The sequence below is a fragment of the Protomyctophum bolini genome (genome assembly GCF_963924005.1).
Source record: "Protomyctophum bolini genome assembly, chromosome: 13".
In the NCBI taxonomy this organism is placed as follows: Eukaryota; Metazoa; Chordata; class Actinopteri; order Myctophiformes; family Myctophidae; genus Protomyctophum; species Protomyctophum bolini.
Window position 1 is genome coordinate 9183535 of NC_137874.1, and position 16226 is coordinate 9199760.

General features: G+C 44.9%; 1 protein-coding gene across 2 annotated transcripts in view; it reads left to right on the forward strand.

The window, feature by feature from the left end:
- Window positions 1–1821: 1821 nt before the first annotated feature.
- The window catches only part of LOC308327398 (MAP/microtubule affinity-regulating kinase 4-like), a gene marked incomplete at its 3' end in the record, with an annotated part of 36122 nt that continues 21717 nt past the window's right edge, over window positions 1822–16226 (forward strand). For both annotated transcript variants that reach the window (XM_080780832.1, XM_080780833.1), the window contains exons 1-3: window positions 1822–2044; window positions 8058–8255; window positions 8446–8499. In XM_080780832.1, coding sequence (XP_080636958.1) covers window positions 1994–2044; window positions 8058–8255; window positions 8446–8499 — 303 coding nt within the window. In that variant the 5' untranslated portion in view covers window positions 1822–1993. The remainder of the gene's footprint in view (window positions 2045–8057; window positions 8256–8445; window positions 8500–16226) is intronic.

Sequence of the window (16226 nt, forward strand, 5' to 3'; positions counted from 1 at the left end):
AGTGACCAGGATTACTGCATGTTTTTTGTGAGGGTAACTGGGACACGGGGAGAACATGCAAACTCCACACACAATACTTTTAGGCCTACTTCTACTCCACTACACCTCAGATCCAAATATTGTTTTTACTCCACTACAGTTGTTTGAAAACTTTAGTTAGACACAATGAGAGCTGAGATACTCTCTCCTCCACCCTTAGCCATCCCAGGCTACTAAAGTGGGCAGAGGTAAGATGAGACCTGGGGCGATTGGTCCAGCCAATGAGGAGCAATGACAGTGTTTCAGACATTACTGGAATTAGATTAGATTATTAGTTAGATGTAAAATTGTAGGCTAGGACCAGCACTCTGTCTGGGCTCAGGCACATCTTCGCGAACAGCCACGGACAGAGCTGGAAGCTGAAGCCCGACGTCATTCCGGCTTTTGAGACAGCTGGTGGATGGACTGACGTCACGTGACGGACAGATTCCCGGAAACGCTCTCATCCGCGTCAGTCAGCCGCGGAGGTGGAGCTTCCATCCACCAAGCGGCCTAAAAAGCCGGACTGACGCCGCGCGTCAGCTTCGTCTGTCCACAGCTGTGCGCGAAGGTCTGCCTGCGGCTGCGGGGTCTCTGTGTGCTGCTATGAGCAATTGCAGCACACCCAAGCGCCCTCTTCAGGCAACCAGGGATTACTGCATAGCATCACAACCACCATCACAACATTACACAGCCAACTTATTTGCTCTAATAATGCATTATCATTCCAATGTATAGCCTACTTTTAGCATGTGACGGTCGCTAATAAATAGTCAATAGATTATTTCCCCCTTTTTTTTTTCATTGATCTTCCGGTCACTAAAATGCAGTGTTTAACTAAAAGAATAATATATAAGTCACATAAAAAGTTGAATTATTCGATTGCCCCAATTCTTACTCATATAATGTCACCAAACTATTCACCGGGTGAATTTCACCCCTTTTACAGAGGCCTATCTGAAAAACAGGGCAGCACGGGCCCCCCAAAGCAAAAAGGGGCATTCATTTCATATTTTTTTATATTCATCTTTGCAAACGTAATTTGACCAAACCATGGATTTTATAGGGTTTTTTTTTATGTTTTATTTAACTCCAGCCATCTTTGGAGGGTTCAGCTTTAGTCTAATTTACGCTAAAATGTACACTAGGTAGAATCGGGCTGCGCGTTGCGTTGCGTTCGGTATAGTGTTCGGTGGGGTGGGGGGGGGGGGTGTCAGCACAGCATCTCTGACGGGAGAAGTGGCGCATCTCACTGACCGGGAATAGCGACTTATGAACATTTCGGCCTTTTTTCCCTCCTCTTGCACAGCAGGTTCAGTAATAATATCGCACACGGCTGCAAAGAATAGCGGTTGCAGGCTACACGGCGGATGGGTAAACTGAACGATTAGTATTCGCTATTATTATGATAAACGACACAAATTCAGAGGAAACCGTATTTGTTTTGTACGCCGTCGCGATGAGGCAGGGGGTGTTGGTGGTGGTGATCAGGGAGAGTCGTCACACAGACGTTGGGCTTTGGCCAAACATCACCACCGCATTTTAGCATTTATATTATTCGATGGCTTGGGATTGACAGACATTGCTGCTTTTGGTGCATTTCTTGCTTCTTTTTTTTCCTCCTCCATCGCGGTCGACATTTTTTGCAAGCGGAATAATACTAAGAGAATGCAGCTCGCTGCTGCTTGAGGACATCCCCAGCCAGTCCGATACATCCATTTGCTGCTGCCATGATAGGCAGAAGAGGTCTCCTCTCCTCGACCACCACCACCACCACCACCGCTTCCTCGCCGGCCGGAGAAGAAGCAGACTGATTCATTCTTCTGGGACGGAGCATGCATGGTCTCACATCTGCGGAACAGAACGGATGGACGGGTGGATGTATAGGCTGTCGTATGTGCAGCAGCATAATATAGTCCTGTAAATATTATTATACGCGTAAACAACACACAGTGGTTCTTATAACTCAGGGAAAATGTCTTCTCGTTCTGCATTGCCGTCTGGAAACGATAGGAGTACTGACCATGTAAGTGCAATTATTATAGCATATATAGGCTTTAGCTCGAGATATAGCCTATTTATGTTTGTTTTTTTTAAACATGTTTTTGCATCCCATGTTTTGTGTGCGTGTGTATGTGTGTGTGTGTGTGTGTGTGTGTGTGTGTGTGCGCGCGCGCGTGCACGCAGCCTGCACACACACACACACACACACACACACCGTGCAGATGGGTAAAGGGGAATTCGGACGTGATGATGGCCGGATGGTTATTTAGCAGCAGAGGCAGGTTCTCCTCTCCTCACCTCTCCTCTCCACGCACAGAACAGAACAGAACGGGCTATCCTTGAGCAGCGGTCTAAATCTAATACAGAGAGAAAGAGCTGATGGCAGCAGGCAAACAGTAAAAACAGCCCGGAATGAGTCTATCCGCATATATACGATAACACTCAGTGGATATGCGCAGAACGAAGGCAGAAGAAGCCTCATACAGTACACCAGCTAGCCCGTCACCCCTCTTATCATTAGAACGCCGTAGAGATAGAGATAGTGATGTCACACGGGGCTTCTGCTCGTGTATTTCCCCTTGCAGAAATCGGGCTGAGAGAGAGAGAGAGAGGAATCGAACCGGGCATGCATGATGATAGATACACAGACAAAAACACAGAATGACTAACCATGTAGCATACTAGCCCCCCCCCCCCCCCCACCCCCCTACGCTATATGAAGCAGAAGGAAGGCCTGCTGCATGCAATGATGTGCAGCCCCATTGCTGCGTAGCCTGCATTGCAAAGCGTACCGCCCCAGAGCAAGTGTATATGGCTGCCATGCAGACAGGAGGCAGCAGCAGCAGCGCCATACATTCCTTCCATCCATACAGTCTCTCTCTCCATGATAAGGCCTATAGTCTCTCTCTCCAGAAGAGGGCCTAGTGGAGACACAATGGTGATTTATATTGACAGTATATTGAGTATTGTGTGATATTGTCAGTACTATAGCCTATATCCATCCATGCATCCACCCGTCTGTCCGTGTGTTTGTGTGTGTGTGTGTGTGTGTGTGTGTGTGTGTCTGTCTGGAGTGGATATGGATGATGTGCATCGTCCATCCAGGGCATTTGATGGATGTTAAAAATCAGTGCAGGGGTGATTGACACATGCTATACCATGTTATGTGTTGTTTATTTCATGGCCTAAAAAAACACTTCTGGACCACATCCCAATCCAACCATCCAAACTCTGATTCTCAGCAATCCTTTCAACGTATGTGTAGTACCCCCATGAATGCATGTATGCATTGATATGAATAATTATTAGGTGTGCAGGGGGCACCATAATGTACAATACATACAAATGAATACATTATATATGCAATGTATTACCAGTGGGTCCCAAAGTGGGGTCCGGGGACCCCCAGTGGTCCTTGAGGGAGTTCCATGTGGACCCCGGCTAAATGATATATAGTTTGGAACCAATTGGAACCCTTATGGGTCTGAAACTCAGATGTGTACATTTGTACACTCTCAGAGTTAAATTAACATTGATTTTACAATATAAATTGGGGGTCCCAGAGATATAAATGCCATTAAATGGGGGTCCGTACGTAGACTAATGCATGTCAAACTGGGGGTCCTTGAAATTGATAATTAACATATAGTCGTTTATCCATCCCTTTATCAAAGCAGTGATGAAGGAGAGATGAAGTGATGTCCTGACGCATGGCATACAGTCAGTACATTAACATACTGTACAGTGCAGGCACGTGCAGAGAGTGCTAGAAGGGCAGGGGCTGGAATCCCATAAGAGGGCACTTTTGGCCCAAGATAGCGAAAATAGCAGATCTACAAGCTCTCAATGCCTCGCGCTGCGACGCGTTGAGAGCTTGTAGATCGGGTATGTTCGGGGAACAACCCAGCACTCTTTATCTACTGAAGATGCGGTGTGCAACGACATGGATTTCGAAACAAATTAGTCCAATGCAAAAATGCCGCGTTCAAAGTTCAGGAGACTTCGGAAGAAAAAAAAAACAACTCTCCTTGAATGCATGCCTCCCGGCATGGCATGGAAAGGAGAGGAGAGCCTTTTGCATTTCTTTCACCATCAGTAAATGCTGCATTCGTTGGTCTGGAAAGGGCAGTTGTTTTACAGACGGGTGAAAGGGCATGGGGGCCGAATCTCCCTTTGGTGTCTATGTGTGCACGTCCCTGGTACAGTAGCAGAATCTATTCTACAGCATTGCATCCTATGTGGAGACTATACATGGCTCTAGGTGGGGCATGCGAGAGAGATGGAACCGTGTGTGTGTGTGTGTGTGTGTGTGTGTGTGTGTGTGTGTGTGTGTGTGTGTGTGCGTGCGCGTGCGTGAAATGCCACTCTCGGGCCGAAACCTCGTATATCCGCATTTGAATTTTTTTGTTTTTGTTTTTTTGGTTAAATAAATCTCTAACTTTGTCTTACAGTGACAGACATAAGTGGCAAAAAAAAGTCCACTCTACAAAAAGTTGTAGATCTGCCAAGAAGTAAAGTTAAAGGTATATTCAATGATTTCACTTAATTCAAATATATTTTGTCGTGATAATCCTCCCTACTATAGAGTGTGCTGACCATATAAGGAGTTCCTCCCTGTCCCCAGTTAACCCCTGGGTGTCAAAAAACCTTTCGTTTGGTTTTTGGCTATAGGTGGCCCAGCCTTCATCCAATCAGGATAGAGAGGGGCCTTCTGCCAATCATGATCGAGCGGGGGCGGGCCTTGGTGTGTGTGCTGTTGGCCTGCCGCGTGTCCTCCCCACTGTAGTGTGTGCGCACATCTTTACACCTTTAAGTGTATCCGTTGATTTTATAAATATTGAACCAATGAATACGTATTAACGAGAGCTTGTGGCTAAATACAATAACTACATTGGATCCATTGGAATGCAGGTTCTTGTTCATGGGACATACAAGCTTTCTGTCTGACAGCGAGGCCATGCTGGGGGGATGGTAGCACAGTATGTCGCCTCAGGCCTTTAGGCCAGGCCAGGGACCACTGTGTCGGCATCTGCTCTCCTCTTTTTTTCTTATACACTCTTCTACTATTTTCCTCTCTCCATTCTCCCGTGCTATAGGTTGAATTCCTTAAGGACTTTAACAATTCCATATGCTGTATGATTACATGCTGTGCACACATAGTATTGCATAGGCCCAGTATATATTATTGTAGTGATTTTCAAAGAGTTCAAGGCGTCGTCTATAGGACGGGTCAGTGGTTCCCAAACTTTTTCATGTCAAGGACATTCACATTTGAAAAGATTTGCCATGCAGGGACGGCAAAGAGAAGATCTCTATGGCTCTAGCAAGCCGTTTAATTTAACGTGCATTAGGCTATACGGACCCCCCCATTTAATGGCATTTCCATCTCTGGGACCTCCAATTTATATTGTAAAATCAATGTTAATTTAACTCTGGGAGTGTGGTCCATTTGCACACTCTCAGAGTCAAGCCCGACACACACCGGCTGCGTCCCCCGCGCGGCGGCGCGCACAGCCGCCTCCATTATTTTCAATGAACCTAACGCACACCGGCTCCGTCCGCCGCGCGGAGCCGCCCGGCGTGCCGATAGAACACAGTTCTATTTTCCAGGCGGCGCCGCGCCGCGCCGCGCAGCAACTCTTCTCCGGACCCCACTTTGAAAACCAAAGTGAGGTCCGTCTAACGTGAAGGCGTTCCAAATGGACCCTTACATTTGAGTGTATACACTCTCATATTATGGTGGTGCTTGAAACCACTGGTATTGTAATTGTATATAGCTGCAGACAGGGAAGTCTATACATACTAACTCTGACAGTGACAAAAAACTGTTCCGGAAGTAGTTCCAAATGTGATGAAACCGATTCCTCTTCCGGAGCTCAACCCTATACCCCATAGTGACCCCCCCCCCCCCCCCCACACACACACACACACACACACACACACACACACACACACACACACTATCTAGTACACAGCAGGCTAAAATGAATCAACACGCCAGGGACCAGAATACTTCAAACCCAAACAATTAGTCAAAAATAGAACTACAAAACGCGTGTTGGAGATTAAACAACAAATAACAGCCAGAACCAGCAACTGCATTTATTTAATCACATGTGAAAAATGTGGTTTACAATATGTCGGAGAAACGGGGTAAAACAATAGCTACACAAGGTTGGGACAACACAGATACAATATTAACAATGCAAAAAAGACAACCACAAGGTTTGTTCAACATTTCATGGCTCACGGCAATTTCAATTAAATTCAAAGGGCTTTATTGGCATGAGAAAACATACGTATACATTGCCAAAGCAGAAAGAACAATACAACAATACAGCAATACAATCAAAACAAAAATGATGTACATTTGAAAGTCAGAATCTTCAATAGATCAATTTCTATATACCAAGATCACTCGATGCAGGTATGGTGCAGGAATATACACAATGATTAGCCTTTAGGGTGGTTGTGTTCCATTTGATATCCTTCTCCTATCACAGCAACTCACAAATCTTGCTGCTGTGTTTGCACATTGTTGTACTTTGCCCAGCAGATATGGGAGTTTTTTGTCATTGGTCATGTTTTCAAAATCTCCGTGTGTGTGGTTGTAATCAAAGAATTCAGCTGCTCTGTAGTGTTTTCCCAGAGCTTCATGCTTGCGGAACTCGACTATGTCTCGTTCCTGACCGCATCACTGTCGTGGCAATAATCACGTTACATGTTCTGCGTCGACATGCTCTGCTTACATGTCCTCCAAACATGATACAGACAGAGCCACATACAGCATGGGTTCCCAAAGTGGGGTCCGGGGACCCCTAGGCGTACTTGATGGAGTTCCAGGGGGTATACCTAGCTCAATTAGAGATAGTTAGGAACCAATTGGACCCTTATGGGTCTGTAACTCAGAGTGTACACTCTCAGAGTTAAATGAACAATGCAAATTGGGGTACCAGAGATATAAATGCCATTAAATCGGGGATCTGTAGCATAATGCGTGTGAAACTGGGGGGGGGGGGGGGGGTCCTGTTTCTTTGGCCTAATAAAGGCACGAAAAAGATTTGGAACCACTGACGTATATACAGTAACCTGACAGAATGGGATTTTGAATGGGAAAAATCTTCATTGCCCCGTGCAGGGAGCGTGGGTTTGACGGCTATTCACGTAACATGTAATGGTAACATGCAATAGTCGCAACAGAGCTGTGAAAGTAACGGCTTGTACTGCTACTTGACTGCCATGCGTTCCAGGTGTGTGTGTGTGTGTGTGTGTGTGTGTCATGACTCATATTGATGTGTTACAGATGACTTCCAAGAGAAAATAACACAACCCATTATTGACACCATTTGTCCAACAAATGGAATTCACATGAATTCCAAGCTGAAAAATGTTCAGCGACTACCTTTGTTCACTGACGAAAGCTGAATGGAAACTAAATGAAAACTAAGCTATGACGACTAAAACTATAAGACTAATATACTGACAATTTCATCAACAAATAAGAACTAGACTAAAATGTTAGGAAGGGACTAGTGGACAAGAGATCCAGTACAAGTCATTTTACTCATGGTTGCATGCTGAAAATAGCAGATCTACAAGCTCACAACGAGTCGCAGCGCTGAGCTTGTAGATCGGCTATTTCCAGCAAGTGTAAAATCAGCCATTACAACGGCATCAAGGTCCGCCAAAACACATTTTACATTTTAAATCAACTGTAGATTTAGTCGACTAAAATCTTATGCCATCTTTTAGACTAACACTAAAACATTCCAGGTGACTAAAATGTGACTAAAACTAAATGAAAGCTATTCAAGAGACTATGACTAAAACTAAGATCAAAATGTGCTGCCAAAATCAACACTGCTCCAGTTGTGAGGAGCCAAAGCCGGCCTGTTCAAAGTGGTTTTCCAGCAGCTTTTAGGTACCCAGGCCATGTCTGGACTGGTCTGGTGCTACTGGTGGTGCTGGCCCCTCAGGTCCAAAGCCATGTCTGGTGCTACTGGTGGTGCTGACCCCTCTCTCTCCTCTCTCCTCAGCATGTGTCTCTGGCAGCCAGCCGCTCAGACAAGGGCACCAGCCTGTCCAGCCGCTCGCTGGGCGCCCGCTGCAGGAACTCCATCGCGTCCTGCTCCGACGAGACGCCGCACATCGGCAACTACCGTCTGCTCAAGACTATCGGCAAGGGGAACTTCGCCAAGGTGAAACTGGCCCGCCACATCCTGACGGGCAAGGAGGTGAGTGGATGACTGCCTGAGAGCAATGGAGTATGTTAAGGAGAACGTTGACTATGTGGGACAGAACTTTATACAAAGATATGAATAAAACAATGCATGAAATAATTGGACAAAGTATTAACCCGTAGAACAGTGTTACACTTTCAATGTTAATCGATGTTTTATACAAAGATATTCCCGTCTCTTTCAGGTTGCAATAAAGATTATTGACAAAACTCAGTTGAATCCAACCAGCCTACAAAAGGTGAGCCTTCTGTTTATGATGATGTAGTAATAATGAATTAGCCTAATAACATAATACTTCATATCTTCAGAAAAACGGCTGTCGAGCACAAATGCAAACCTAGTGTTCACCGTTCACTTTTCTATCAGAAGGAACAGGAATGAGAGAGCAATAGATAGAGTGAGGGCTCACGCCGTGTGATCAGGGCTCCTACAGATCTGACGCAAAGGGGGTCCCGACGTGTCGGGGACTATAAATTATCTATTTGGGACTTAAATGAATCTCAGCCGGTACGGTTTCGGCCGGGACTAGAGGAGTTTTTGCCCTGAAAATTTGCATATCGTGCGCACCTATAGAGCGTCGCAGTACCGCCCCCTTTCATGACGACGCCAGGCCCAGGAAATGAATCCCAATGCATTTTTCCCATAGACATTTCAAAAAGTATTTATTTAAAGACCTTTTAAGCGTCGTACGAAGCCAACTCGAGTCGAGTCGACAAATCATGACAAACACAATATGTTGGACCAAACAAATAATTACAAAGAAGAAAAACAACAAAAAAAAGTGCAGTTTTTTTCCTACTTTCCAATTCATTGTTTGGCCCAAATCATTGTGTTTATTGTCATGATTTGTCACGACAAGAGTTGGCTTTGTCAGCGGGGTAAACGTCTTTAAATAAATACTTTCTGAAAAGTCTATGAGGAGAATGAACGGGGATTTATTTTCCGGGTCTCTCTCGAGGGGGGCGGGACTGCGACGCTCTGTACGGGGCAGCATGAGGCTAGCAGCTATAGCGCTGCATAAACGTTGCAGCGGCACCGGCAAACACTTCAGCCACACACTATTACTGCAGAGAGAAACCCTCGTGTAGCAGTCGGGAAAATGCTGCGTTATTTGAAGGAGGAGAAGAAACGAGGGAGAAGAACAGACAGAGACAGACCATTCACGCAGGCTCGGCGCTCCCTGCAGCACAAGGAGATGTACCCCTCCCTTTTCCACATTGAAAAAAAAAAGCAATGCCACTTTCAAAAAGCAATGCTGGAAGTCTTTAAATAATTGGTATGTGCTCTGCCCTCACATTAGTGTGACTATGTGAATGTTTGGAATGACAAAAAATAATAAATCTGGACTGTATATATACGTTGACTTTGGGACGGTTCAAATTGTGTTTTGGGACGGTTCCGGGTTAGTCTGGAGCCCTGGATGGGATGTGGTTTGGCAGGTTCTACTTCAGGGACTGGACGGGAGGGAAAGGAGACCTCTGCTCTGGAGATAGGCTTTCGTCTCTCTGGACTAATCGTCACCTCTTGGAGTGCATAGCCTACTAGTGACTCATTTTCTGAGATCCTGGTCACTCACCCCATTTTTTGTCTTTTTCAATTCATCGTAAGTTACAATGTAATTCCGTCTGCAAAATAAGTGTTGCCAGTAGATTCATGCATAGCTTTTTGTAAATGCGTAGGTGTGTGTATCACAAGGAGACGGACATTTGATTGGCCCGGCTTATAGTTTTTCTGCCGGTCAGCAAACTCGGCATGTTGAGGGGCTGTACTTGAATGGTGGACACCCAAGGTTTGTTTTTCGCATTGAAGGGCAGATGCAGAAGTGTTGGACATGGTTTCACCCATGGGTATATTGATGGGATAAAGTAGACCTTTTAAGCAGTATTACCATTACTTTATAAGAGTGTGCACCCTAGCTGTGCTCAAGCAAGGTCACAGAGAGAGAAAGACTTCTATATAGGTGTCTGGAAAAGTAAAGACACGTCAGAGCTCTCCAGGACAGACTGAGACGGCCCCTCTGGCCCTGCGCTTCAAGGGGCGCCTCGACCAACGGACTGATATGATCCAATGATCTGATCCGTGATGTACTGTAACAGGTCGTATTTGCTTTCATCCATGTCGTTTTCTCTTCATATTCATATCACGTGGACCCGTTCATTTTGGGATATGTATCCCGGTAGCCTAATCATTAAAAACATGTCGTTTTCTTGAGGTCCCACTGAGTTTGGTTTACAGCCTGTTTATTGGACTATTAGATAACCTTTGGACAATAACAACGCATTAGTATCGAGGCCAGGTTCAGCATGGTGTATGGTGTCTGCGCAGACATCAGTACCGAGGACAGGTTCAGCATGGTGTATGGTGTCTGCGCAGACATCAGTATCGAGGCCAGGTTCAGCATGGTGTATGGTGTCTGCGCAGACATCAGTATCGAGGACAGGTTCAGCATGGTGTATGGTGTCTGCGCAGACATCAGTATCGAGGCCAGGTTCAGCATGGTGTATGGTGTCTGCGCAGACATCAGTATCGAGGCCAGGTTCAGCATGGTGTATGGTGTCTGCGCAGACATCAGTATCGAGGACAGGTTCTGTATGGTGTATGCGCAACATTGCCAGGTTCAGCATGGTGTGGTGTATGCGCAGATATTGCCAGGTTCAGCATGGTGTATGGGCAGACATTGCCAGGTTCAGTATGGTGTATGCGCAGACATTGCCAGGTTCAGCATGGTGTGTGGTGTATGCGCAGACATTGCCAGGTTCAGCATGGTGTGTGGTGTATGCGCAGACATTGCCAGGTTCAGCATGGTGCATGCGCAGACATTGCCACTCAAGCTGACTTATGGTACATGCTGTATCTGGCATGAGTGATGAGGAGACAACATGGACGTGTGTCAACATGTCCAAGTCTTCCCATATTAGCGTCAAACCAATCAAGGATTGTAGGCTATAGGGGTTAGCAGTTGTTCAAAGGATATCTCATGGTGACGGCAAAGCAAAAGCTGAACAATATTAGATGAATTATTATTCGAAAGATTTGTTGTAATATGTGCATATCTTTGGGTCGACCACATGACGCCACGCCGTTGTCTGTTATTGAGGGGAGCTAGCCCCTTCTATGCCCAGTTTTGTGTGTTTGTGTGTATGCCCCCGCATGGCGATGATTTGATTGGCTGAGCACCCCATAGCGATGATTTGATTGGCTGAGCACCCGATAGCGATGATTTGATTGGCTGAGCACCACATAGCGATGATTTAATTGGCTGAGCACCCGATAGCGATGATTTGATTGGCTGAGCAGTGAGCAATGTACGACACGTATTGAGGATTAAAAGTGAGGACGGGAAATTGAAGACGGAAAATGTGAGGATGGAAAAGTGAGGGCGCAAATTGTGATTGGCCGGAATGAGATGATATGTAAGAGCGCCCCTCACTTCACACTGGTGTTATTTTATTCTTTACGCTCCCCCCCCCTCTCTCTCTCTCTCTCTCTCACGCACGCACGCACACACGCACACAGTGCCTGTGGGCAAGAAGTGAACAGACCGGAAGGACCAAATCAGGGATGAAATCATTGTTCATGTGTGAGATTGTGTTTGACTGCAAAAAAGATATACCGTAGTGCCAGAGAGTGTTACGTTGAGTACACGTTACATGAAATTAACCCATTTAGACCTGAGAAAAGATTCTACAAATGCCTTCTAAATCCTGACAGTTTTCTGAAAAACCCATGTCAGCGTTTCTCAAAATATTTCTTGTCAAGGACCCCCAGAATTATCTGTATTTGGCCGCGGACCGCCATCTGAAAATATGTTTTTCCAGGAACAAATATTTTAGTTAATAAGCACTGAAAGAATATACATTCAAACGCGGCACTCGGTGTACGCGCTATGAGCTTGTAGATCTGCTATTCTGCTTTTGTGTGATTGGACCAGTGGCAAAAGACAAGGCGTTCTGATTGGTTTGTTGTAAAAGACAATGCGGGCGCAAAACATTCAGGACACCATTGACAAAAGACGGTAAGAGATTGGCTATAATAGCGATGGGAGAGAATCCTCGACAATCATTGGCCAACGATGCTATAGCGGGCGGCTTCTTTCGCATATACCCGTGGGCTAGCTAGAGAACATCCGTATAGCACTGAACACATGATGAAAGAGAGCCCATATTAGCATAATCTGCCCCTCTTATATGGAGAGAGAGAAGAGAGAGAGAGAGAGAGAGAGAGAGAGAGGTAAAAAAGAGGCAGAGACTGTGTTCAGAGGAGGGCGTGCAATCCGTGCATGCAGGAACGTGCACACATAGGCATCAAAGGGGGCTTCAGCCCATGCCCTTTCACCCGTTAAACAGCTGCCCCTCTCCAGACCACCAATGCAGCATTTACTATGGTTAAAGAAATGCACATGCACTATTGCACATGTGCCCGAGGGGAACAGTCAGTCTCCTGAACTTGAACGTAGCATTGACTTATTCCTCATAAAAGAGAGCCATTCTCAGAACTGCTGCATGAGGTCCATATTGTTCTCAACAGTAAATCCAGCCCTCCAGAGACGTGCAGAGGGTGTTAGAGAGGCAGGGGCTGAAATCCCATAAGAGGGCACCACTTTTGGACAGAAAATAGCAGATCTACATGGAACAATGGAAATACTCAGCCAACGTGTCCATTTGGTTCCATTTGTACTGCACTCTCAGAGTTAAATTAACATTGATTTTACAATATAAATTGGGGGTCTCAGAGACAGAAATGCCATTAAATGGGGGTCCAGATTCCTGTTGCGGGGGTCCTTGAAATGAAAATGTTGAATGTCAAATCACTGCTAGAGACTAGAGCTGTTCTCTTATGGGGGTCCTTGGCATATATGTATCACTGCTAGAGACTAGAGCTGTTCTCTTATGGGGGTCCTTGGCATATATTTATCACTACTAGAAACTAGAGCTGTTCTCTTATGGGGGTCCTAGGCATATATTCATCACTGCTAGAGACTAGAGCTGTTCTCTTATGGGGGTCCTTGGATATATTTATCACTACTAGAGACTAGAGCTGTTCTCTTATAGGGGTCCTTGGCATATATTTATCAATACTAGAGACTAGAGCTGTTCTCTTATAGGGGTCCTTGGCATATATGTATCACTGCTAGAGACTAGAGCTGTTCTCTTATGGGGGTCCTGGGCATATATGTATCACTGCTAGAGACTAGAGCTGTTCTCTTATGGGGGTCCTTGGCATATATGTATCACTGCTAGAGACTACAGCTGTTCTCTTATGGGGGTCCGTAGGCATATATCTATCACTGCTAGAGACTAGAGCTGTTCTCTTATGGGGGTCCGTAGGCATATATTTATCACTACTAGAGACTAGAGCTGTTCTCTTATAGGGGTCCTTGGATATATTTATCACTGCTAGAGACTAGAGCTGTTCTCTTATAGGGGTCCTTGGCATATATTTATCACTGCTAGAGACTAGAGCTGTTCTCTTATGGGGGTCCTTGGCATATATGTATCACTGCTAGAGACTAGAGCTGTTCTCTTATGGGGGTTCTTGGATATATATTTTCAAATGGAGGCCTGCAGGCTAATGGGGGGTCCTTGACATGAAAAGGTTTGGGATCCCCCTGGTCTAGAGCGTCGCAGCCCCCCCCCCCCCCCCCTACCATGGCCCAGGAAATGATTCCCCGTTAATTTTCCCCAAAGACATTTCAAAAAGTATTTATTTAAAGACCTTTTTAAGCCTCGTACAAAGCCAACTGGAGTTGTGACAAATCATGACAACAAACGCAATTTTTTCGGGCCAAACAAATACTTAGAAAGAAGAAGAAAACGGCAGGTTACAACACTTTTTTTCTTTCTTTGTGATTATTTGTTTGGTCCAAAATATTGTGTTTGTTGTCATGATTTGTCACACCTCGAGTTGGCTTTGTACGACGCTTAAAAGGTCTTTAAATAAATACTTTTTGAAATGTCTATGAGGAAAAGGCATTGGGAATTATTCGGCAGGACTGTGACACTCTATTTGTTGCCGTTATAGAGCGTCGCATGACGACGCCAGGCCCAGGAAATGGTTCTTGACGTGAAATATCGAGCACCACTGTTATAGAAATATACTGTAGGTATTTCAGAAAACTGTCAGGATTTAGAAGACATTTTTTAACACATTCTGTACGGGAACCCCTTTTTGGTGTTTTAAGGATTATGTTATACTTTAGCTATTGAGAAATAGCAGATCTACAACAAGCTCATAGAGCTGGTAGATCTGCTATTTTTGAAAAATCTTGAAAATGTGGCGCAAATCTTTGAATATGTATTCTTTCAGAACGTTTTTTAACTCAAATCTTTGCTTCTGTGGGGTCACTGGAACAACATATTTTCAGATAGGGGGGGGTCGCCTGCCAATTACATATTTTTTTGGGGGTTCTTGACATGAAAATGTTTGAGAATCGACTGACAATTAGAAACATATAGGTATTTCAGAAAACGGTGTAGAATCGTCCTCAGGTCTAAATGGGTTAGATTTCGACGTCAGGCCTAAATGGGTTCAATATACAGGACTTTTACTTGTAGCAGAGTATGGTGGTTTTGCCACTTCTTCCACCACAGTCTGTGTCCCAATATTCCCCCTGGCTGGCACAGCTGGGGAAGCTGGGAAGAGCCTAGTCTCCTCCTTAATACCTGCGTCGCTATGGCAACAGTGACGTCGTCGGCCACTGCTAGAGGAAAACGACAGGGAGGGGTACGGTACGAGTTGAACGAAATGAGGAGCATTGGTGGTGCAAAGTAACTAAGTACATTCACTCGAGTACACTGTACTTTAACCTCCACTTAACCCATTTTGACTTCTAAATCCTGTCAGTTTTCTGAAAAACCTCATGTTTCTATATCAGTGGTGCTCAATATTTCATGTCAAGGACCCCAGAAACTATATGTAATTTTGCCACCGACCTCCCCATCTGAAAATATGTTGTTCCAGCCAGGGACCTCCCCACCCAGAAGCAAAGATTTGAGTTAAAAAAAACGTCTGCCCTGAAAGAATATTAAAAAATGGGACCCAATGCCTCCCCCCACTTGGCACTCAAATCAACTAATCAAATGATTCCCGATTCCCAACCACGGGTGGGACTCGACAAAGGGTGAATGAAGGAAGTGCTGGCTGGGAAATAATTGCCGAATCCAAGTGCGGGTGCAGTTCAGCAGAGAGAGATCACAACTCGTTTCTGATCTGGAATTATATACACATATAAATTAATTAATATAAAAATACATAAAAGTGCCTGAATTTATATCACACTGCACACAAACAGTTCCTCCTCCTCCTAATTGACCAGGAACATCCGTGTTGAAGATACCACAAACTATATGAAGAAGATTCCATTGCCAAACGCAACGCTTCATCTATTATCTGGAAGATCTGAGGCCATTTCGCTGACTATGGGATTTGTAGTGAATCTCAGCATGAGCCGTGAATGTTACACTACAGCATTGCATCCAAGAATAGTACAGTATATTAGAATGGTATATGAAAGACTATAGAGGGCATTCTCATCATCAATGGGAGATGTGAGTACTGGACTGGTCCGTAATACACACACATGAGTTTTCATACAAATTCTTAACCACTTAACCCATTTAGGCCTGACGTCGAAAATATGACCCCCATCTGAAAATATGTTGTTCCAGGGACCCCCCCCCCCCCCCAGAAGCAATGCTTTGAGTTAAAAACGTTTGCTGAAAGAATATTATATTCAACGACGATTTCTTTAAAAAATAGCAGATCTACAAGCTCGTAGAGTGGCACCGATGATCTTGTAGATCTGCTATTTTTCAATAGCTAAAGTATAAGATAATGCTTAAAACACCAAAAAGGGGTTGCCATCCTATAGCATTTAAAACCCTCTATTCTCATTCAAACGGACTTGACAACTGTACTCTGACCACTTTTATTTTTGCTTCTACACCAAATCTCAAATAGCCAATC